This window comes from Gracilinanus agilis, chromosome 6 (genome assembly GCF_016433145.1).
Source record: "Gracilinanus agilis isolate LMUSP501 chromosome 6, AgileGrace, whole genome shotgun sequence".
Lineage (NCBI taxonomy): Eukaryota > Metazoa > Chordata > Mammalia > Didelphimorphia > Didelphidae > Gracilinanus > Gracilinanus agilis.
In genome coordinates, this window is record NC_058135.1 from 44,753,182 (window position 1) to 44,775,477 (window position 22,296).

Consider the following 22,296-nt stretch of genomic DNA (forward strand, 5'->3'; position numbering starts at 1 on the left):
GGCTTACCAGGGGACCTGGATTCTCATAGTTGTCTCTTCATCTGTCCAACCAGGAGATTCAATTCTAGCAAAACTGGTCCAACTGGACCTTTGAAAAGGTTAAACAAAAATTGTCACTGGTCTTACCTGTGTTTATTTTAGTCCTCTCATGAACCTTAACCTTGTTAACCCACATCCTCAATATATTTGTATGTATAACTATAACAAATTTTTAAAAATGAATCTTTATTGATCTTTTTTTATATCATTAGTTGTTAAAGCTAAGTTCTTAGTAGAAAATAATGAGCTAATTTGGACTTTCATCAATGATTTGCGTATTTGTCTTTGAGTTAACAGCAAAACTTGAATGCAGGTCTTCCAACTTCCTCCCTTCATATACCTCTTCTAGGCAAAAAAAATTGGAGAATAAAAGCCAAACTTGAACATAACTGTGTAGAAATTACTTTTTATCTTGAAGATATAATCTATCTAATTATACAATTAGATCAGAAACAATCTCGGTAGCAATTAGAAAAGAGATCTGTGACCCTACAGCATTCAACAGCAACATCCTGAATTACATATAACCATTTTTCATAAGATCCGATGACTACGGCAGGTTGAAGGGCTGGGAAATCCTTGGCTTCAAGAGAAAGGGAGCCATGGGGAGCTCAGGGATCAATTTCTGCTTTCAAATTTACAGCTTCAACACACTTCGAATGCTATGAGAAAAGAAACAACTCAGTATTATTGACTATAAATAAGAGATTCATATACCTCTTTTTTTTTTTAAACCCTTACCTTCCATCTCAGAATCGATACTGTGTATTGGTTCTAAGACAAAAGAACCGTAAGGGCTAGGCTATGGGGGTTAAATGACATGGCCAGGGTCACACAGCTAGGAAGTATTTGAAGCCACATTTGAACCTAGGACCTCCCATCTCTAGACTTGACTCTCAATTCCCCCACCTCTAACTTTGTCAAGAAAAACCCCAAATGGGGTCATAAACAGTGAGACATGATCGAACAACAATCTCAGCATGCACTAATCTATTGAAATGGTTTTTTAAAGCCTTTAGTTTTATACTTCATAATACTGACAATGAGAAAGGTTATTTTCCCCCCAAATAAGGAAGAAAATAGCATAGAATAGAAGGCATTTTTATTGAAGATAAAACATATGACAGGTCAGCAACCTCTACAAAATTTGGCTAATGTGACATAATAAAAATATGACAGTAAAGGAAAATAATAAGTGTTGGAGGGGTTGTGGCAAAATTGGGACACTAATGCACTGCTGGTGGTGTTGTTAATTGATCCAACCATTCTGGAAGGCAATCTGGAATTATGCCCAAAGGACTTTCAAAGAATGCCTGCCCTTTGATCCAGCCATACCACCACTAGGTTTGTATCTCAAAGAAATGAAAAAAAAATGGTATGGACCTGTTAATACAAAAATATTTCTAGCTGTGCTTTTTGTGGTGGCAAAAAACTGGAAAATGGGGTGTCCCTCGATTGGGGAATGGCTGCACAAATTGTGCTATATGACAGAGATGGAATACTGGATGATGATCTGGATGATTTCAGAAAGAGCTGAAAAGATCTATGTGAACTGATGCAGAGCAGAACAGTTAGAACATTATACAAAGTAATTGCAATATTGTGGAACAATCAAACGTGAAAAGACTTTGCTACTAAGAACAATCTAGGACAGCTCTGGGGAATTATGAGGAAGAACACTATCCACAACTAGAGAAAGAACTATAGGAGGAGAAATCCAGAAGAAAACATCTGATTTATCATTTGTTTATATGGGTATATAATTTGGGGTTGTGGTTTTAAAAGATTATTCTCTTACAAAAATGAATAATATGAAAATAGGTTTTGAGTGATAATACATATAAAACCCAGTGGAATTGCTTATCAGCTCTGGGAGTGGGAAGGGAAGAAGGGAGGGAGACAACATGAATCATGTAACCTTGGAAAACATGTGAAATTTGTTACTGAAATAAAATAAAGATAAAAAAAATTTGGCCAAGTAATGTCCATGGGTGTTTGTGCAGACAGGGGAAAGAAGAGAGGGCAGAGGGTGACAAAATTTTAAAAGGAATAGGAAGGGGCAGCTATGTGGCTCAATGGATAGAGTACCAGTCCTGGAGATGGGAGGTCTTGGTTTAAAATCTAACTTCAGGTACTTCCTAGCTGTATGATCCTGGGCAAGTCACTTAACTCCCATTACCTACCCTTACCACTCTTCTGCCTTGGAACCAACACACAGTATTGATTCTGAGACAGAAGGTAAGGGTTTAAAGAAAAAAAAAAGAATAGGAGAGAAAAGCACTTTTCTTAGGACCTCCCCCACCCCCGGGGTGTATATCCATGCTTAATTTATTTACTCCTCTTTTATGTTATTTCTATGTTGTTATATTCATAATCTTGGATGAGAAGGATGCCACCTTGACCGACAGGGATGGCAGTTGAGAGTTTGGAATGTTCCCAGGTGCCGTGAGCCAGGGGCAAATGTCAGTTAGTCCCACCCTATATATACCCTCTCACAGCTACATTGGAGGTCTCTGGACTCAGAGGCTCAGAACTGGAGATAACAAATCTCTGAATTGAGACTGGTGCAAGCCTCCGCGGTGCTATCTGGGCAGTGGGTGGCTGAAGAGTGGTTGAAGAAGAAGAGGGTAGGAATAAGCCTGAATCTATTTCCTGGCTAGACTGTGAGAGCTAGTGAACCATCAACACTATTGGTGAGAGAGCTAAGAGAATAAAGACCATCAATATATCTGCAGCAATAGCCTTCCCAATTCTCTGGCTTGGCTGTGGCCAAGATCTCAAGCTTCCACCAGCTGTAGCCTCCAGTCCTGATTATTAATCAGTTTAATAGATAATGGAACAATAGGGTTTCCAATCCCCAATCCTTGACCTGGTTATCCTTTCCCTACCTATAGATAAGAGTGTTCAATAACAAGTACCTTTCTGAGTGGTCTTTCTATCAAGGCCCTTGGGAAGGGATTCAAACAAACAGTCAGATCCTGAACATTATCCAAGGCTGATCAATAGCCCATCACCAATCTATCCAACCCCAGGTTGGGCCTGGAGGGGTTAACCAATCATCTAACTTCTCAAGGGTCCTTACTTGGGCAGCTGTTAAAGGAATTGCTGACAGGTTATCAACCAAACCTGTCAGGGAGAAGGGATAATTTATAGCAGCAGCCAGGGTGAGAGGAGTAGGTGTTCCTCCAACTGACTGCAGCTGAGGACATCATAGACTGATACACATCATCACCATCATTATACATATTATCTCCTTACTACCCACCTTATTTCTTTAACAATGTTGGCAATAAAGAACAATAAGCTCTGATTTTCCTTGGTTTCTAGAAATTAGAAAATACGTAATCTGCATCTTGATCACTTTGTGGCCCAGATGAGGGGAAAGCTTACCTCTTTCCTGTGTGCATCAACTCAAAGGCTTCATTAATTTGATCAAAAGGCATGTTGTGAGTCACAAATTCATCCACTTTGATCTTCTTGGACATGTATTCAGACACCAGCTTTGGAACACTTTCTACACTCTTCCATCCTAAAAGGAACCAAATGATGAGAGAAGTGATCGAGTTCAAGTGAACATCTGGACAGATAGAAGAGAGTCCATGTCTCTAAGGAATTAGGAAACAGACCACTTAATGAGCAGAACAAGTCTTTTCCTTCAAAGGACCTCAAGATTGACCAAGATCTTGCCATGTCACAGACTCTGAAAACCTCAGAGTTGGAGGGAACCAAGGGAGGTTGCCATGGAGTCCAATGCATGCCTGACCACAAATCCCCTCCGTAAACTAATGCTCAATAAACGGTCAGCTGGGCTCCATTTTAACACTCCTCTAGTTTTATAAACATTTAATTTTCTTATTGACCTGAAATCTGCCTTTCTGTAACTTTCTTCCAGAGGCTCTCTTTCTATCCTACAGGAAAAGCAAAACAAGAGAAATCCCAACTCTGTGTTACAACTCTTAAAACATTTGGATAACAACATGAACAATATGGAAATATGGTTTTTCATGATTGTACCTGTATAACCTCTATAAAACTGCTTTGGGGAGAGAGGAGGGAGAGAATTTGGAACTCAAAATTAAAAAAAAGAACATTAAAAACTATTTTTACATGTATTAGAAAAGGTAATTGATTATATTCTATTAAAATAGTATATCATATATTATATTAAAAAAGGAGAGCAGGAAGTTTAAGACAGGGAAGTTAAAATGATGTTTATAAAGCTAGGTGGCTTAGTAGATTGAGAGCCAGTCTTAGAGAGGGGAGGTCCTAGGTTCAAATATGACCTTAGATATTTCCTGTGTGACCCTGAGCAAATCACTTAACCCTCACTGCCTAGTCCTTCTGCCTTGGAACCAAAACACAGTATTGATTCCAAGATGGAAGGGAAGGGTTTATTTTTTTAAATATATTTTTATTTTTATTTGGAATATTTTCCCATAGTTACAAGTTTCATGTTCTTTCCCTCTCCCCAAATCCCACTAACTCCACTTAGCCAACACACAATTCCACAAGGGAAGGGTTTAAAAAAAAAAATAAAGCTCTGAGCGGCAGCTAGGATGCTCAGTGGATAGTGGATAGAAGGCCAGGTCTAGAGATGAAAGGTCCTGAGTTCAAAATGCATAGTTGGAAAATCTTGAACCTCTAAAACCACATTGCCCCAAGTTCCTTTCTGTATTTCCTAGAATGCTTTTCCTTTTGTCTGCGTTTGCGTGGTCATGTTTTGTATAAGTTCTGAGGTTCCGCCTTGTGCTTTCTCTTTTGCTCTTGGGAATGGACTGGTTAGTACCTTTTTAGCTAGTATATTTTTGTTAGTTTATTATTAATAAAACTTAATAAAAATATAATATTTAGTTATTGAATATTAATTTTGAAATCCAAAAAATCTAGCCTCAGATATTTCCTAGCTTTGAGACCTTGGGCAAGTCACTTAACTCCAGTTATTGTCCAGCCCTTATTGCTCTTCTGCCTTGAAACCAATACTTAGCTTTGATTCTAAGACAGAAGGTAAGGGTTTAAATAAAACAAAGCTTTGATAAAAAAATAAACATTTAGATGAATGCCCCAAACAATCTCACCCCAATTGCCCCCCAATTTTTTCTCATGCCTTGGGAAGAAGTGGGTTCCTTTTCATTGGGGATCTTCAAGCAAAAACTGGGTGACCACTTATAGGCGACGGTTAGGGAGGATTCTTTTCTGAGGAATGGGTTAAGACTAGTTGATTGTTGATGTCTTTTCCACCTGGGATTCTCATCTTTGCTGAATACCCTCAGTTCCTTCAACCCATCTTCTTGGGGTAGAGCTCCAAGTCCCTCCACTATTATTAGGATGTCAACTCCCGGAGGGTCAGAATGGTTTCTTTTTTTGTCTTTGTTATCACTAGCTCCTAGAAGAGTCCTTGCAAACAGCAGAAGCTTAATAAACAATGGCTGAATTAATCACCCTCTTCTGCTTGTGCTCCAGTGGGTCAATGTCATTCCTAAAATGTGGTACCTGGGGGCAGTAGTACAGTGGGTAGAGAGCCAGGTCTAGAGTTCAGAGGTCCTGGGTTCAAATGTGGCTTCAGACAGATATTAAATCTGTACATACTAACTGAGAGTGGGGAAAGGTGACCCACAATCATGCTTGTTGATGCATATAAACCACTTTGGGATTAAATTCTGCCATGGAAAGCACACAAAATGCATTCATATAAGTGAATTACCTCCAAAGGCTGTCCCTTTCCATGTACGTCCTGTGACCAGCTGAAATGGACGAGTGGAGATCTCCTGACCTGAAGCAGCCACTCCAACCACCACACTGACTCCCCATCCTTTGTGGCAGGCTTCCAGGGCAGCTCGCTGGAGACCCAGAAACAGACGGAAATGAGGAGCTATACGCAATTATGGATTTCAGGAACTGGCAGGAGTTTTATGTTACGGGTTAGGGGCCAGGGAGGTACAGCCCTCTTAAAAATGAAAAACAAAACAAACCCCAAACTTAAAATAATAAAAAACCCTGAAACAAACCCACAAATCTGTTCAGTTACTTATTACTTTAAAATATAATTTCTCAACTCGAATGAAATAGCTTAGCACTGCTTTGCAATCCATAACACTGAACTCTCACTACATATGTATAAATTTTTAAAAAAAGACAATAACAACCCTCCTCCCACCTCACCGCCCACTTCTCCCTTTCTCATTTTAAAATTTTATCTAGAACCTCTAAAAACTCGTCACTTATTTAACAAATATGTTGGAGACTAAGATTAGTGAAAATTTGTTGTCTGCCCGTAGGTTGTTTGTTTCTTGTTTGTTCCTTCTGATTATGTTTCTTTCAGTCTTGATCTGTCTGTCATGTTTATATATACACACACACACACACACACACACACACACACACACACACATATTAAACACATACTACTTAGGGTTTTCACTTTAAGAAGTATTTACATATCACCTTTTTTTTAAAAATCCTTCTATCTTAAAATCAATGCCATGTATTAGTTACAAGGCAGAAGCACTATAAGGGCTAGGCAATAATTGGGGTTAAGTGACTTGTCCAGGGTCACACAGCCAGGAAGTGTCTGAGGCCACATTTGAACTAGGACCTCCTGTCTTTAGGCCTGGCTCTCAATCCACTGAGCCACCCAGGTGCCCCTACACATGTTATTATCCTAATAAAATTTTACCTGTATAATAAAAAATGTTTGAGTCATTTTAGGGGCAAGGAAACAGATTATTTTACTATTCTTTCTTACTCTTTTATTTTATCATTTTGCTACTGTGGCCCAAGTAATTAAAATCTATTCAATTGTAATAAGGGATTATTTTCTTATAAACCAGAGAATTTTAAGCTATTATTGATATATTCATTTTTTAACATATCAATTTAATCTTGCACTTAACACAGTGCCTGGCAAGTAGTAATTGCTCAATATATAGTTATTAATAATAATAACTACCAGCATTTACATTAAGTTAAAAAAAGAAAAACCCTTACCTTCTGTGTTAGAATTGATAGTAAGTATTGATTCCAAACCAGAAGAATGGTAAGGGCTATACGATTAGTTAAGTGACAGCTAGGAAGTGTCTGAAGCCATATTTGAACCCAGGACATCCCACCTCCAGGTCTGGGACTCTATCCATTGAGCTACCTAGCTGCCATTAAATAGCTCCTTAAAGTATGCCCAATGCTTTATAGATATATAGAATTTGAGGCTGAGTGAGGGGTACCACAAGTATTTATCAATGAGGAAATGGAGGGCCATAAGATTAAGTGATTTGCCCAAGATTACCTAGAAAATATTGCCTGACACGCTATTATCCTGCAGTCCATATTATTAAGGGGAGCACTGGAGGAACAAACAAAAACCCCAGTCCCATGTAAGGCCTAGTGAAGCTGGGCGTACTTACCATGACTCCAACATTACCGATACACTCGAAAGAAAAGTCTACTCCACCATCAGTCATTTCCACCAGCACTTCTTGGATGGGCTTCTTGAAATCTTTAGGGTTAATACACTCAGTAGCTCCAAACTCCTTGGCCTTTGCAAATTTGTCCTTGTTGATGTCCACTCCGATGATGCGGGAAGCTCCCGCCACCTTGCAGCCCATGATTACGGCCAAGCCTACGCCTCCCAGGCCAAAGACGGCACATGTGGAGCCGGGCTCCACCTAGAAGAGCACAAGATCCTTTAGGAGCTTAACCCCTTGGACAAATGAATTTCAACCACCAGCTTTCAAAATGAGCCAAGCCAAGACTATCTTTATAGATAGCACAATGAACTGCCCCAATAGGATATAACTCCTTTAAAATGCTAGGCTGAGTGATAGGTACCAAAGGTATTTATCCATGAGGAAATGGAGGGCCATAAGATTAAGTGATTTGCCCAAGATTACACCTAGAAAATGACCATAAGACTGACCAGGCTAACAACCATTTTTGTGAGAAATTAAGAAGGACCATCTCCTACCTTGGCAGTGTTGACAGCGGCACCATAACCAGTTGAAATGCCACAACCAAGCAGGCAAACTTTGTCCAGGGGTGCTAAAGGATCAATTTTAGCAACAGAAATATCAGCCACAACGGTGTATTCAGAAAATGTGCTGGTCCCCATGAAATGAAAAATTTGCTTCCCTTTGCAGGTAAACCGGCTGGTATTATCGGGCATTAATCCTTTCCCTTGGGTAATTCTAAAGAAAAGAAAAAAGAGAAAATAAAGGCTAAAGTTTCCATAAAATCTATAAGAGATTAGGGAAAAAAAACCAGAAAGATTTGCAAAACCATACAATCTTTAGTTCTGTGTGTCATCTGATCCACTGCTCTCATTTTAGAGGAGAAAACTGAGGCCAAGAAAAGTAAAGTGAGCATGGGGTCTTGGAGCTAAGGAGTAGAACTGGGACTAGAATCTAAATCACTGACTTGTCAATGGTCTCTTTCAACTGAAAATAGACATATCCAAAGAACAGCGTGACTGAAGTCAATCCTCCAAAAATATTTACTAATCTCAATGTACAGTTCAAGCAATCATAACCATGCAATGACCTCACAGGAAACCTAGAAAAAAATACAGAATTCTACAATCTGACAAGCATTTCTGAGTGTGTATTATGTGCTAGGCATTGTCCTAGGTGCTGAAGAGGCAAAAACAAAAATTAGTAGTCCCTCCCCTCAAGGTAGGAGATGAATTGTTAAGTACAAAGAATAGCTTTGTCTGCAGTACAGATTGTATAAGAGAGAATAATGTGAAGTTAGTTTAGAAAGACAGGTTGGAAATTGGGGAGCTCCTATTTGACCCTAAAGTCAATAGGGGGCCACTAAGATTTCTTTTCTTTTTTAAATTTTAAACTCTTACCTTCCATCTTGGAGTCAATATTGTGTATTGGCTCCAAGGCAGAAGAGTGGTAAGGGTAGGCAATGGGGGTCAAGTGACTTGCCCAGGATCACACAGCTAGGAAGTGTTGGAGGCCAGATTTGAACACAGGACCTCCCGTCTCTAGGTCTGGCTCTCAATCCACTGAGCCACCCAGCTGCCTCCATCACTGAGATTTCTTTTTTTTTTTTTTAAATGTGTGACCTTTTTCTGTTTTATTATAAATCTTAGCTTTTAACTGTGGAAAAAAAGCCTAAAAGACAAATTAGGAACAGTTTAGAACTAAAGAATATCACCTGTGCATTTCAGGTGCAATACAGTAATTCTATTTTCAGAGAAGCTATCAGGAATTCAGATATAAATGTCAAATAATGGAATTTGGTCAAGCAACTCTAAACACCACTTTTACTTAATATGCACTACATGCACATGATGCAGGTAAAGGGAAAAGATTGTATGAATCTATGCATTCAAGGTGAGACAGATCGTTACTATTGTCAAATGTATGCTGGACCAGAAGATGTTGAAAGTCTGGACCAGATATAGGATGTTGTTAAAAGTCTCATATACTCATATACTTGTTTTTTTCATGAAACTAAGATTAGCATCATCTTCCTCCGAGCATCCTCTTTATTTGGTTTCCTGAGCTTTCTTCGCATTCTGTTTTTCTTTTGCCTTTTCTACTAATGGTATTAATTCCTGGTGTTCTGCTAACGTCTTTAATAGTTCCATGATGAAAGGCAGATAATTATGCTTTCTTCTAATATTTTCAATCTTGTATCTTTCTAATTTCTAAATTTCTTCTTCAATTAGCATCTGGTGTTTGGCAACTTCTGATTGAATGGTACTTAACATATTACTACTCTGATCTGTATCCATAGGTTCCTCCTCTGCAAGCTGTCTTTGTAACTCAGCTATCTTCTGCTCATATATCATCTTTCTGTCGGATACAATGGCCATCAGGTTAAATCGTATTTCACCTTCACTGTATTTTTGTATTCTTTTCTCTATAACTGGTCTTACTGCATTAATCCAATCTTCTTGATTACATGCACCTAAATCAATTGGTCCTTCTCTTAATCCATCTAATTCATATAGCCTTCCATTGACAGGAACATAACTAACAAAATGAAAAGCATCTTCTTCTTTTGCTGATGTTTTTGCATCAAATTCGAACATCTGTTGTCTGGCAAAACTGTTGTGAACCTGTCGAATCACTTCTGAGTTGCTTAATGCCAAGCCTTTCATTGCAGCATCAAAACTTTGTGAAAATTCTTTAAACTCTGAAAGTGTCTCCCCTAGATGGACATCTTGATGGGTACAATTCAATAATACACTGACTATGGCCTGAGTTGCACAAGCATTATTTATTACCTGTTTTGCAAAAAATATTGTGTCAAGTCTGGAATCCTGAACCACAGAGCCTGCTGGTTCTTCTCCAGGCTGCCACTTGAAAAGAAAAATTAACCCATGAACTGGGCTCACAGAGCTGTTGTGAGGCTGCATTAAGAGAGGCACAGCTTCCAGGAATAAGGAAGAATTAGTCCTGCCGTACTCTGCCCTGGTCAGACCACATCTGGAATATTGTGTTCAGTTTTCAATTTCTCAAAGTTTTCTGGCTCCAGACTCCATATTTCCTCTACTTGTGCTCCTCGACAACCTTGGGCTGCATCCTCAGGCGGCCGCCTGACCTCCTACTGGGTGGTCCTCCCACGGGCATTGTCCGGCCGTGGACGAAAGGGTCTAGATCTCCGGCGTAATGAAGAAGTCGTCCTGGGTCCAGGCCAGGGTCTCCGGGAGTGGTCCCGGACCACTGTAGGCCCTGCTCATCCGGGCCCGGGCCTTCCCCAGCGGCCATGGCCGCCTATGTCCCCCCACTGAGATTTCTTAAACAGAGAAGTGACAGGGTTTTAGGAATGGCAATTTGGTAGGTAAATGTATGGAAGCTGGACTGGAGAAGATAGACTGGAAGCACGTACACCAATTAGGAGATAACTGAAATAATGCAGGTGAGAAATGATTGAGAAATGATGTGGGCTCGGACTAAGATGGTGGCCATGTGAGTGAAGAGAAGTGGAAAGAAATGAGAGATACATTAAGGAAACAGTGTTAAGACTTGGCATAAAGATAACTGGACAAAAGGGAAAAGATGAGTTCACCAAAAAAGGAGAGAGAAGACGGCACAACTTGGACCCACATGCGTTTAAGCATCTCATGTCTTGTATTAGTACAAAGGAGCTGTGATTTCCTCAGCCCAGGGGAGCTCAGGATGTGTGAACTTCTCCTACCAAAGCAGTGGGGAACCCATCTATGATGTGGGATAGGGAACAGCATTCTGGGCTTGGCACTGAGTCTTGGTTTCCTTGTCTATAATATAGGGATAATATCGTGATACTACATATCTACCTCACAGGGTGGCTCTGAGGCTCCAATGAGATATGACAAATGTGGAATGGTTCAATATTATTTTAAACCCTTACCTTCTGTCTTAGTATTAATTCTCTCCACCCACACCCCAAAACCCTTACCTTCCGTCTTAGAACCAATACGGTAAATTGGTTCCAAGAGAGAAGAGCAGTTAGGGCTAGGCAATGGGGGTTAAATGACTCGCCCAGGGTCACCCAGCTAGGAAGTCTCTGAAGTCAAATTTGAACCCAGGACCTCCTGTCTCTAGACCTGGCTTTCAATCCACTGAGCCACCCAATTGCCCCCTTAGTATTAATTCTAAGACAGAAGAGTGGCAATGGCTAGGCCATTGGGGTTAAGTGACTTACTTGTCCAGGGTCACACAACTAGGAAGGTCAGAGGTCAGATCTGAACCCAGAGAAATGGATATAGTATAAAAGAAGAGGTGTCCCTCTCTGCTTTGCTGCTACATTGTACCCTAAAGACCAGTGCCTTTTTCATTTGACTTAGAGCTCAAAGCTTTTAAATGTGTGATCTCAAGGTGAGCCCCTGGGGAGCAGATCATCCCCATTTTTCTATTTGTGTATCTAGTGCTTCAGACAGTGCTTTCCACATAGTGTGTAAGAAATTCTCCTTCATTTATTCACTCAGCCATGCTGCTTTTGAATAAAAATTCCAATTTACTTATAGGACAGAAATCTTTGCAAAATTCCAATCTCTAATAGAAAAAAAAAAGCAATGAGGTTATAATAACATAAAATTGGCCTTTGGTTTCAATCAAATGTTTTTCTCACTATAAAATAAATGCTAAAATAATAGCCAACATCTTGGAATAAGACGATATGCACTTCGGCAAAGTGTTGGATCTGATCGACTAATTAGCCAGGGAAGTCCATGAAGAGAGTTGGCCAAGCACATGAGGTATATAAACCTGTCATGAGCTTTAGGGGCTCGAGTTATCTCCACCCATTGTTTTAGCACTCCATGTTAGTGCGTCTCGGCCATCATTAGAAGGTGAGTGGCTGCTCTTGTCTTTCTGTGTGTCCCCAGCAGTTGGCACAGGATCTGATGTGCAGGAAGCAATGAATAAAAGCTTGCTGGTTGACCCACAGTCATTTGCCCCAAAGAGCAAAACAACAACAAAATAAAACAATCAGTAGTTGGTAAGTTTCTTCTTGGCACAGGAAAACTGAAATAAAATCAGGAATAAAAGACCTAATGGGGAAACCATGTAGCAGCTCACTTGCTATAAGCTGCTGAAGGGCAGGAGCTGATTTTGCCAAAGTCCCAAAACATAGGGCTTATTTGTTAACTGACTGCATGATCTACTGCGAGAGATGATGTACGTTATAACATCTAACCTTCAATTTCTTAATCTGTAAAGCAGATATCATTATTCCTGACTTAGATATGGTCTCTAAAAGGTGATGGGGAACATACAAAAGATTTAATTACAAAATAGAAAATAAATAATATAGAAAGATATAAAAGAAGACAGATATAATTACTTGTATTTCAGATAGGTTCCTTAAAAGGCCAAGGAGAATATATAAAAGATTAAAAATAAAAGTTAAATAAATATAAAAGAAGACAATAAACAGATATAATTACTCTTGTTTCAGATAAGATCTTTAAAAGGCCAAGAAGAATATACAAAAGATTTAATTACAAAACATAAAATAAATAATATTAAACAGATGCAAAATAAGACAACAAAACAGATATAATTACTTGTCTCAGATAAGATTCTTAAATAAAAGGCCATAGGGAATATACTTTAAGATTTTGATAACCCTTCTTTTTCAATAATTTCAAAATACCAAGATAATTAATAGAAGCTCAGGGTCTATAAGAAATTAGGCTATGGTTGAATAAATGGAATTAGAACATTAGTGCTATAGTCTGTGATCCCTAATAATGGGCATGGCAAAATTCTAAAGCTGATGAAATTTTTGCAGGCCAAGCCTGGAAATTATCTATTATAATATTAAAGATTTTATTTTCTTTTACTCTGTAGTGTATGAGAAGGGAAATTATTTTGTCCATTATAAAAGTCAGGAAGTGTTGTGGTGTCCTCTCAAGATGAGTCCAAGTTTCCCCTCTGACATTGGTTGTGTGACAACACAGAAGTCACTTAATCTCTCAGTTCCCCAGGCAACTCTAGGACCAAAGGGTAAGGGGAGGTGGGGTGCAAGGGGTGCCTTAATGTACAGAACACTTGGCCTAGAGTCAGGGACAAGTGAGTTCAAATCTGGTCATTTACTAAATGACTAACCCTGGGTAGAGAAACTAAACTTAATGGCCTCAGTTTTCTCATCTGTAAAATGAGATAACAAGAGCAACCAGCTCTCAGCATTGCTGTGAGGATCTAATTAGATAATAACTGTAAAGCACTTAACACAGTAAGCACTAGTACATAGTAAGCACTAAATAAATGTTAGCTGCTATTATTATTGTTATAATAATCATCATCATCATCATCATCATCATCATCATTATTATTATTCTTAGACAGAGGCCCTTAACTTGTGGTCTATGGAGTGCCAAGGGATATATTTCTGAGTCAATGAACCCGGCTGAAAAAAAATTTTGATCTTTATTTCAATAGAATTGATTTCCTTTGTAATCTCGTGTAACTTGTTTTATGCATCTCAAAACATTATTCCGAGAATGGGCCCATAAAATTCACTGGAGTGCCAAAGGTATTCATGACATACAAAAGGTTAAGAACCCCTTTTCTAAGTGGCTTCTAAGTGGTTCAGAGCAGGTGCTGATCTGCATTGATACAAATTTCCATAGTCTTTCTTAGGCTGATGAAATGAGAGTTATTGACCAAAAAAAGGAATAAATAAAACCAATCTAGCAAAATTTCTAAAATTTGTCAATAGTCAAAAAACCTTATTGAGAAACAAATTTCAACTTGGATAAATCTTAGAATGAAATTATCACAGTTTCCTAAAGAGCCACAACCGTTAAACTTGAAATGAATATTGTTATTAAAAAAATTAAACAGATCTTTTTGTCAGGTGATTTTTGTGCATTCATTAAAAAATATATGTAAGCTGAAATGATACCAACCTTATTTTCTGGCAAAGGTTTGTTTTGGGATTCTTGCAAAATTTGCATTCTCCACATTGTGGGATATAAAGCGGGATGACAGTGTCACCTGGGGGAAAAATAATGGAAAAAGTAAGCACTTTCTCCTTCCCCTCCTTCCTTCATTCCTTTGCTCCCTCCATGCCTCCCTCCCTCCCTCCCTCCCTTCCTTCCATTTTGTCTTTGTATCTATCCTAAGACAGGGGTTAACTGACTTTGCCAGGGTCACACAGCTAGGAAGTGTCTGAAGTCAAATTTTAACCCAGGTCCTCCTGCCTCCAGGGCTGGCTCTCTATCCACTAAACCACCTCGCTGTCCTGAGATTCTATTTCCTTCCTTGCAACTGTTACAACAAATATAAGTCACTGTTGATTGTCTCAACATTCTATGTGATTTTGCCTGGGCTGGAGCAACTGTTGAGGGAAAGACTCAAGGACGACAATGCTATCTACTTGGTATGCAACATAACTTCCCTTCTCCCCGGACCAAGCTTCCTGATTTTTATCTCTGTGATTCTCCCAGGACAAAGCCTCCAGAACACAGAGAACAAAACATTAATTCTGGTAAAGTATTAAAAACAATCAGCCATTAATCTGATCTTAAATGAGAACTACTTGGAACAAAGCTGGCGTAAGGTCTTTGAACGTTCCTAGAGAAATCAGTGGCCTATGAAATCAGAGGACAAAAAGACTTGCATTTGCCAGATGAAGAGTGATATCAATCTTGACAACTCCCTGAGCAGGCAATCTGCTGCTCAATGAATGGTGTGGCCAGGTGATCAGAAAAGTGGTTTTCCTAGAGCAACAATCCTAGGAATTCAAGGGTCCAAGTGTATGCCTACCTGCTTTAAGCTTAGTCACTCCTTCACCAACACTCTCCACGATTCCAGCTCCCTCATGTCCCAAAATCACGGGAAAACATCCTTCGGGGTCTGCCCCACTCAGAGTATACGCATCGGTATGGCAAACAGCAGTGGCGATAATCTATTGGGGTATTCAAATAAACAGAATGTGGATGAATTTATGCATTTGTATAGATGACTTGGAATATATAGAAGGAAAGGTGCTATTCCTTTATTTTTGTTAGGATCATATATTTAGGGCTGGGAAGGGACTTGGAGGCTATTAAATCCAATCTCCCCATTTCATAGCCTTGTGAGTAGTCATGCGTTTTGCCCAAGATCACACAAATAGTAGTAAATGGCTGGGTTTCAAAAGGAATCACTATGACAGGCTGACTGTTTTCCCTGATAGAAGGTAAGTTCTTTCAGGACAAAGCCAATTTCATTTTGTCTTTGTGTATCCAGAGCCCTATTACAGTGCCTGGAAAATTGTAGCCCTTTCTTTTATTTTTTTTTTTTAAACCTTTATCTTCTGTCTTGGAATCGATACTTTATATTGGTTCCAAGGTAGAAGAGCAGTGAGGGCTAGGGGGATCAAGTGGCTTGCCCAGGGTCACTCATCCAGGAAGTGTCTGGGGCAAGATTTGAACCAGGTCCTCCTGCCTCTAAGCCTGGATCTCAATCCAGGTTGCTCTCTCATGGTAGGCTCTTAATACATTCGTAGGCACAGCGAGGTGGTGCAGTGGATAGAGAACTGGTCTTGGAATCAAGAAGACTCATTTTTATGAGTTCAAATGTGGCCTCAGACACTTAGTAGCTATGTGACTCCGGACAAGTCACTTGATTCCATTTTGCCTTAGTTTCCTCATCTGTAAAATGAGCCGGAGAAAGAAATGGAAAACTACTCCAGTATCTTTGCCAAGAAAACCTCACATGGGGTCACAAAGAATAAGACGCAATTTAACAACAACAATGTTGACAAACACATGCACTATAAAATATATGTGATACATCTTTATGGCCGACTATGCTGAGGGCAGCAGATGGGGCCAATAAGGCATCCAAGATGATTCTGAGTATTGTGGCAGAACGGAGGCCGAAGGTGCTTGTGCCTAGGGAAAGGCTAGCTTGTCCCCTCCTCCTTGGGTGTCTGTTTTGACTCCAGAGCATGACATTTTTCTTTCAACCACCATGAGAAATGAGTAAGCAACCCATGCCCAAAGGAGGCTGAAAAGAGGCAGAGGCCAATGCCTCATGGGAAGAGAAGAGAGGTGAAAAAACCAAGCAGCTTTGTGGATCCCCACGGCAATGATTTTCCTTGTTTTATCTCCATCTCTGCCCTAGAGGAAGGATTCTCTGAAGAGCTCCCAACTCAACTCATTTGCCCAGAGGACCAGAACAAGGATGAAACTTTCTCAGTGATTCAGGTGCATAATTACCTTAATTCGAATTTCATGAGCTTTTGGGGGTGCCACCTCGATTTCCTCTATTGAAAGAGGTTTGCCAGCCTCCCAGGCCACAGCAGCCTTGCACTTTATAACCTAGAATAAGGAAGAAATGGCAAGCTTTTATTTTCTTGAATGAATAAGCCACTCTTGTGGGAAAGAACCAATGGAAGTCCTGAAAATTTCAGGAGGCAGCTGGGTAGCTCAGTGGATTGAGGACGAGGCCTAGAGACAAGAAGTCCTATGTTTGACTCTGACCTCAGACGCTTCCCAGCTGTATGACCCTGGACAAGTCACTTAACCTCCATTGCCTAGTCCTTACTGCTCTTCTACCTTGGAACCAATACAGAATATTGATTTCAAGATGGAAGGTAAGGGTTTAAAAAAAAAGAAAAAAATTCAGTTGCCTTATAGAGGGATGAGAACCTATTAGGCCAGAATATTTTATACAGTGTCAAGACACTGTTTATGTATTAGTGTTTTTGCTAAATTGCTTTTCTTTGGTACAAAGGAGAGTTCGATCTGGTGGGGAAATGATTGCCCATAAAGACAAAAGGCCTCAAATAAAATATATTTCAAAACAAAGAATAAACCACTCTGATGAATCTGGAGAGTTCCAATGAAAACTGTCTATGAGTGATTAATCCTCAGAAAACAAATCCCAGATTCATATGTAACTTGGACATAAGTGAATAAAGAGCAATAAAGATGACTAGAGAGTAACTAAATAAAGTAAATGAACAGAGAAAAAGCAATTAAGCTTGCTAGCAGACAGAAAAATCTCCTGATCGAGTTTTCTTTGAAAAGAGAAATTAAAATATTATATCTTAAATAAAGAGTTTGGATACTAATGTTAAGATTCTTTGTCATTTCGGAGGGATACATGCCTCAGAGCAAAGTCCCAGAGGGAGATTTCTGAACACCTGCCTATAAACAATTGTGTCTGGGGACAAGTGTCACGGCAGACCCAAATATGCTTCTGAAACACAACATGCATTGTTTATTGCATATCCAAAGCAAGAAACACGCCAAGCACTGGAATCCCAGGCTACTGTGTCTCTGCTGTAATCAAAGCCATACTTTCTCTCCATTTAAGTTAGCACTACCACTGCTTCTGGAAAGGGCAGGAAACTGTGATTATAAGTTTTGTAAAGAAGTACAAGGCTTCCCCTTGGCTGACAGTGAATCCTATAACAACTGGTAGAAACCTAATCTTTGGAAGGTTGTAAATTTCTCTTCTGTTGGCCAGGAGTTTCCAAGACAGTTGTTTTTAGATATTTTCTCCCCTGGAGGGCAGTCATTAGGCTCACAGTTTATGAGTTCATTCACAGAAACCCAAAAAGCACAAAGTCCAGATTTTACTTGTCACTTTTGCCAGAATTTAAGTTATCTGTCTACCTCTGCCTCTCAAAAGGGCTTTAATCTTTCCCCTTTAATGATGACAGTTTTAGGAGAATAAATGTACTGTCTTAAATATACAGGAATGCTTAGTGTGGCAACATCTGGGACACTGACCAGCTATGAGACAATTCTGTTCCCAGATCTGAAACTCAAGTAAGTCACTTTGATTATTTGCTGTGTTTTCCCATTGATTCACTTGCCCCGTTGTCTTATCCTGGCTCATGTTTCACTATATTTCAGCCGTGAATTAACCCTACCATCTGCTTTCTGATGTCATATTACCTTACTGAGTAGATCCACCACATATTTTCAGTAATTGCTAATGTGCAAATATTTTGAATGTATGTACACTTACCCATTGTGTTTTCCTCCAGTAGAATGAAAGTTCATCAGTTAAAGATTATATTTGTCTATCCCCATGCCTGGTACAGTGCCAGTGTACAAAGGTCATGGGTATTTTAATACACTTTTGCAGAATAAAAGAAGAACAAAGACTGCCAGCTTATAAAATTTGAAAAAGAAAAAAAAAGATTTTTGAGCAATAGTTTCCAAAACCAAACTCACCTACCTTTCCCTCCAAGCCAACCCCTTTCCCAAACTTCCCTGTTTTTATAGAAATCACCCTTCTCATCTGCCAAGCTTGTGATATTGCCTCCTCATTCTCACTGATTTAACAAATCCAGTTAGTTGCCACATCTCATTCCTTCTCTCTATTCCAGAGTTTCCACTCTAGTTTCGGACCTTGTCTTCTTCTTTATTTGACTAATGCAACATCCAGTCCTAACGGTTTTGACAAAATAATTTTTTCTTAAGCACATATCTGATCATGCCCTTCTCTTACTCAAATCCAGAGAATACCTATATTTCCTCTAGGATAAAATAGCAACTCCTTTGTTTGGCTTTTAATATTCCACTTCTCTTTTTAAATTAAAAATAAAAAAAGCAAACAAAAAACCCTTTACTTTCTATCTTAGTCAATACTAAGTATTGGTTCCAAGACAGAGGAGTGGGTGGTCTAGGCAATTAGAATCAAATGATTTGTGCAGGGCCACACAGCTAGGAAGCATATGAAGTCATATTTGAACCCAGGATCTCCCATCTACAGGCTTGGCTCTCTATCTACTAAGCCACCTACCTACCCACTTTTAATGCCTTTTACAATCTGGATTTAGCCTACTTTCCAGCTTCATGGCACTTCCTGCAGCCAAACTGGCCTCCTGAAACTCCCAAATTCCAATTCCTTCCCTCTCCTCGCTGGACTGCAATCCCTCCTTCCTCTCATCTCCTTTAAAGAGTCCCTTTTTCTTCAATATGCAGCTCATGCAGTCCCTCTGACAAGGAGCCTTCTCCAATTCCCAGGTGCTTGTGGCCTCCCTCTCAACTTGCTTCTGTGTGTCTCCTCTGATCGAGTTTAAGTTTCTTAAGGGTAATAGAAGGTTGTCTCATTCATTTAAGTGCCTGCCCCACAGTAGGCACTTAAATTCTGGTTGATTATTCATGAAATACTTTGGAAAATCAGTAACTTGAGAGATTCAGCCCAGATTACTAATATCTTCATTATCTTTAGTTATTTAAAAAATTTTAATAAACTTTTAATTATCTTCCTCTGCCTGCCCAACATCTAGGTTTCTGAATACCTGGATAACCTGTTTCTAAAAGGAAAGTAGGAATTACAGTATGCTTGTCCCCAAATTCAAGCATTGGGGCTACCATCTGAAATGAATTCAACTGAACATGCACAAGATACTCTGGTAGGCATTGACTGGGCAGATAAAGACAAAAAAATGAAATAGGCTCTAACCCAAAGGAGCATTCGATGAGGTGAACTCCAGGCATGATGCTCATATGTCAATCCTTATAGTCTTTTTTTTTTTTTTAATCCTTACTTTCTGTCTTAGAATCAATACTGTGTATTATTAGCTCCAATGCAGAAGAGAAGTAAATGCTAGGCATTTGGTTCTAAGAGTGGGATGTCTAGGCAACTGGAGTCAAGTGACTTGCCCAGGGTTACACAGCCAGGAAGATTCTGAGGCCAAATTTGAAACCAGCACCTCCAATCTCTAGGCCTAACTCTCAATTCACTGAGCTACCTCACTGCCCCCTCATCCCCACCCCAATCCTTATACTCTTATGATTTGAAGTCACAGAATTTCAGCCCTTGAATGAATCTTCAAGGAATATGGGAACAGAGTAAACCCTTCATTTTGCAGAAACTGAAGTCCTAAAGTATGATGATCTGTACAAAATCATACAAACTGATTAATGACAGGACTTGGACTAAAGCCCATTTCTACAAACTCCTAAGTCCAGATCTTGTTTTAGTTTAAATCATCTACCCCAGGGTTCTGGCAAAGTCCCTTTCCCTGAGAATGCCTAGCACTGTGCTTGGAAGCTGATAACTTGGGTTAAAATCCCAGCTGCCACATCTCCTGTGGGGTGGTAAGCAAAATCACTTTGCTAGTTTCCTCCTCTCCCAAATGGTTCAAAAGCTCATCTGTTTAGAACTGGAGGGGCCCTCGGAGGCATCTAGTTTGATCCCTACATTTTACAGATGAGTAATTGGAGCCCAGAGAGTCCTTGGTGGAGGTGGGATTTGAATACAGATGTTTTGACTCAGAACCCATTGATTTTTCTACCATTTAGAGGACCATAACCCTGGAGTTGAAAAGCTAGAGGTTATATAGCCAGTGATGGAGAACCTTTTAGAGACTAAAGAGCCTAATTTGCAACCTTCATGCTGCTTGTGAGGCCCTGCCATCCCACTTACCCCAGACAGGGGAGGGGGGAAGCACTCAGGTTCACTAACATGGCAAGACTATGGTATGATATATATTACTTGCCCCACACAGATTATTGTGAGAATTCTTTATAAAATATAAAAGCTCTACAGAAACCTGAGGAATTTAAAACCCTCCACACTTGGAAACATTAAAAAAATTTTTTTTTATTTTATATGTAATAACAATTTTCCACATAAATTTTCTGAAGTTATGAAATCAAAATTGTCTTCCCCCTTCTTTCCCTTTCCCAGATGGCAAGCAATTTGATCTGAGTTATAATCAAGCAAAACCTATCTCCCTATTATTGTTCACTGTTGCTTTGATCTGCTTCCCGACTCCAATTTAGAAACAGATTTAGAGCTATGCTAGAAGGGACTTTATAAATCATTAACTCTGGGCCAAATAAATAAATAAGGAAACTAAAGTTCAGTAACTTGCCCATGGGGCTGAGACAAGTTTTGAACATGGGTCCTAGTACTCCAAAGTCTGTACTCCCTCTACTGTACAATGTAATTTATCACTCCCTTTCCGGACAAACTCATAAATCTTTCCCTTACTTTCCTGTTACAGGCTATTCTTCTGCTGGCCTGGTATACTCTCTTCTCACCTCTGCCTCTCGAATCACCGGGCCTCCATTAAAGCTAAACTCAAGTGATACTTCCAATATTGGGCCTTCCCAGAGTCCCCGGCTGATTTCGCGATCCCTTTGAATAGATTTCCCATTTTTTGACTTAGCTATTTGCTACTTTCACTCTCCTCCACAAGCTCTGGGAAATCAGACTTCCAGTCCCTGTCTCTCGTTTCACTGAGAGGCGGAAGCACTGTAGCACGTACAATTTCCTTTCCCTAGGGTCTGCACAGATACTTTGCAAATCTCCGCCGCGCCCACACCTCCTTCCAGCCGCCTCGAGCATCCCTGGCGTGCCTGGCTCCCAGGTTCCCCGGGCTGCACAAGGATCACTCCTGCCCCAGCTTGCAGCCACTTTCCTTCTCTCCCGCGGCCTCCTCCCCCACGCACAGCGAATGCGTAGGCCAAAGGCCCCGAACCCTGGCGGCCGATTCCCTCGCGCACGCGGCGGCCCCCCGGGATTACGGCCCGGGTCCTAGCCTCTGGGTCGGGTGCAAGCCTCTCCAACACCGTACCTGGCCCGCCATGTCCTCCGGCTGTCCGAGTAGCTGAACTCAGCTGGGTGCCCAAGGCTAGCGGTAGCACAGATGGGCAGAGATGGTGCGTGCCCCGCCGCAGCACCGCCCCCTGCGTAGCGCGGTGGCCAGTTCTCTCCTCCCCTTCCTCCCCTTGCTGGGCTCGGGGTCTGTGGGCGCTCTGGCCGGCTACGGGCCCAGTGTATCCCCTACCCCCCCAGGAGGAAGAGTGGGGGGCCCCTGAAATGGGATTGTCGGGGTTTGGAGTCCCCGCGGGATTGTTTTGTG

General features: G+C 40.3%; 1 protein-coding gene across 1 annotated transcript; it reads right to left on the minus strand.

Moving 5' to 3' along the window:
• Window positions 1–208: 208 nt before the first annotated feature.
• On the minus strand, window positions 209–22,095 carry LOC123251100 (alcohol dehydrogenase class-3). Its single transcript, XM_044680276.1, has 9 exons — window positions 22,009–22,095; window positions 16,679–16,780; window positions 15,240–15,381; window positions 14,381–14,468; window positions 7,997–8,216; window positions 7,437–7,697; window positions 5,741–5,876; window positions 3,430–3,568; window positions 209–701 (listed from the first exon to the last, which is right to left on the minus strand). The coding sequence occupies exons 1-9, from the start codon at window positions 22,018–22,020 to the stop codon at window positions 677–679; spliced, it is 1,125 nt and encodes a 374-aa protein (XP_044536211.1). The 5' UTR covers window positions 22,021–22,095; the 3' UTR covers window positions 209–676.
• Between the last annotated feature and the right edge of the window lie 201 nt (window positions 22,096–22,296).

Excerpts from the sequence above, each read along its gene's own strand:
- LOC123251100 (XM_044680276.1), bottom strand. Across the intron at positions 15,382-16,678 it reads CTCATGAAATTCGAATTAAG|ATTATCGCCACTGCTGTTTG; the intron begins GTAATTATGCAC and ends ATACCCCAATAG. Across the intron at positions 14,469-15,239 it reads AGTGACTAAGCTTAAAGCAG|GTGACACTGTCATCCCGCTT; the intron begins GTAGGCATACAC and ends TTTTTCCCCCAG.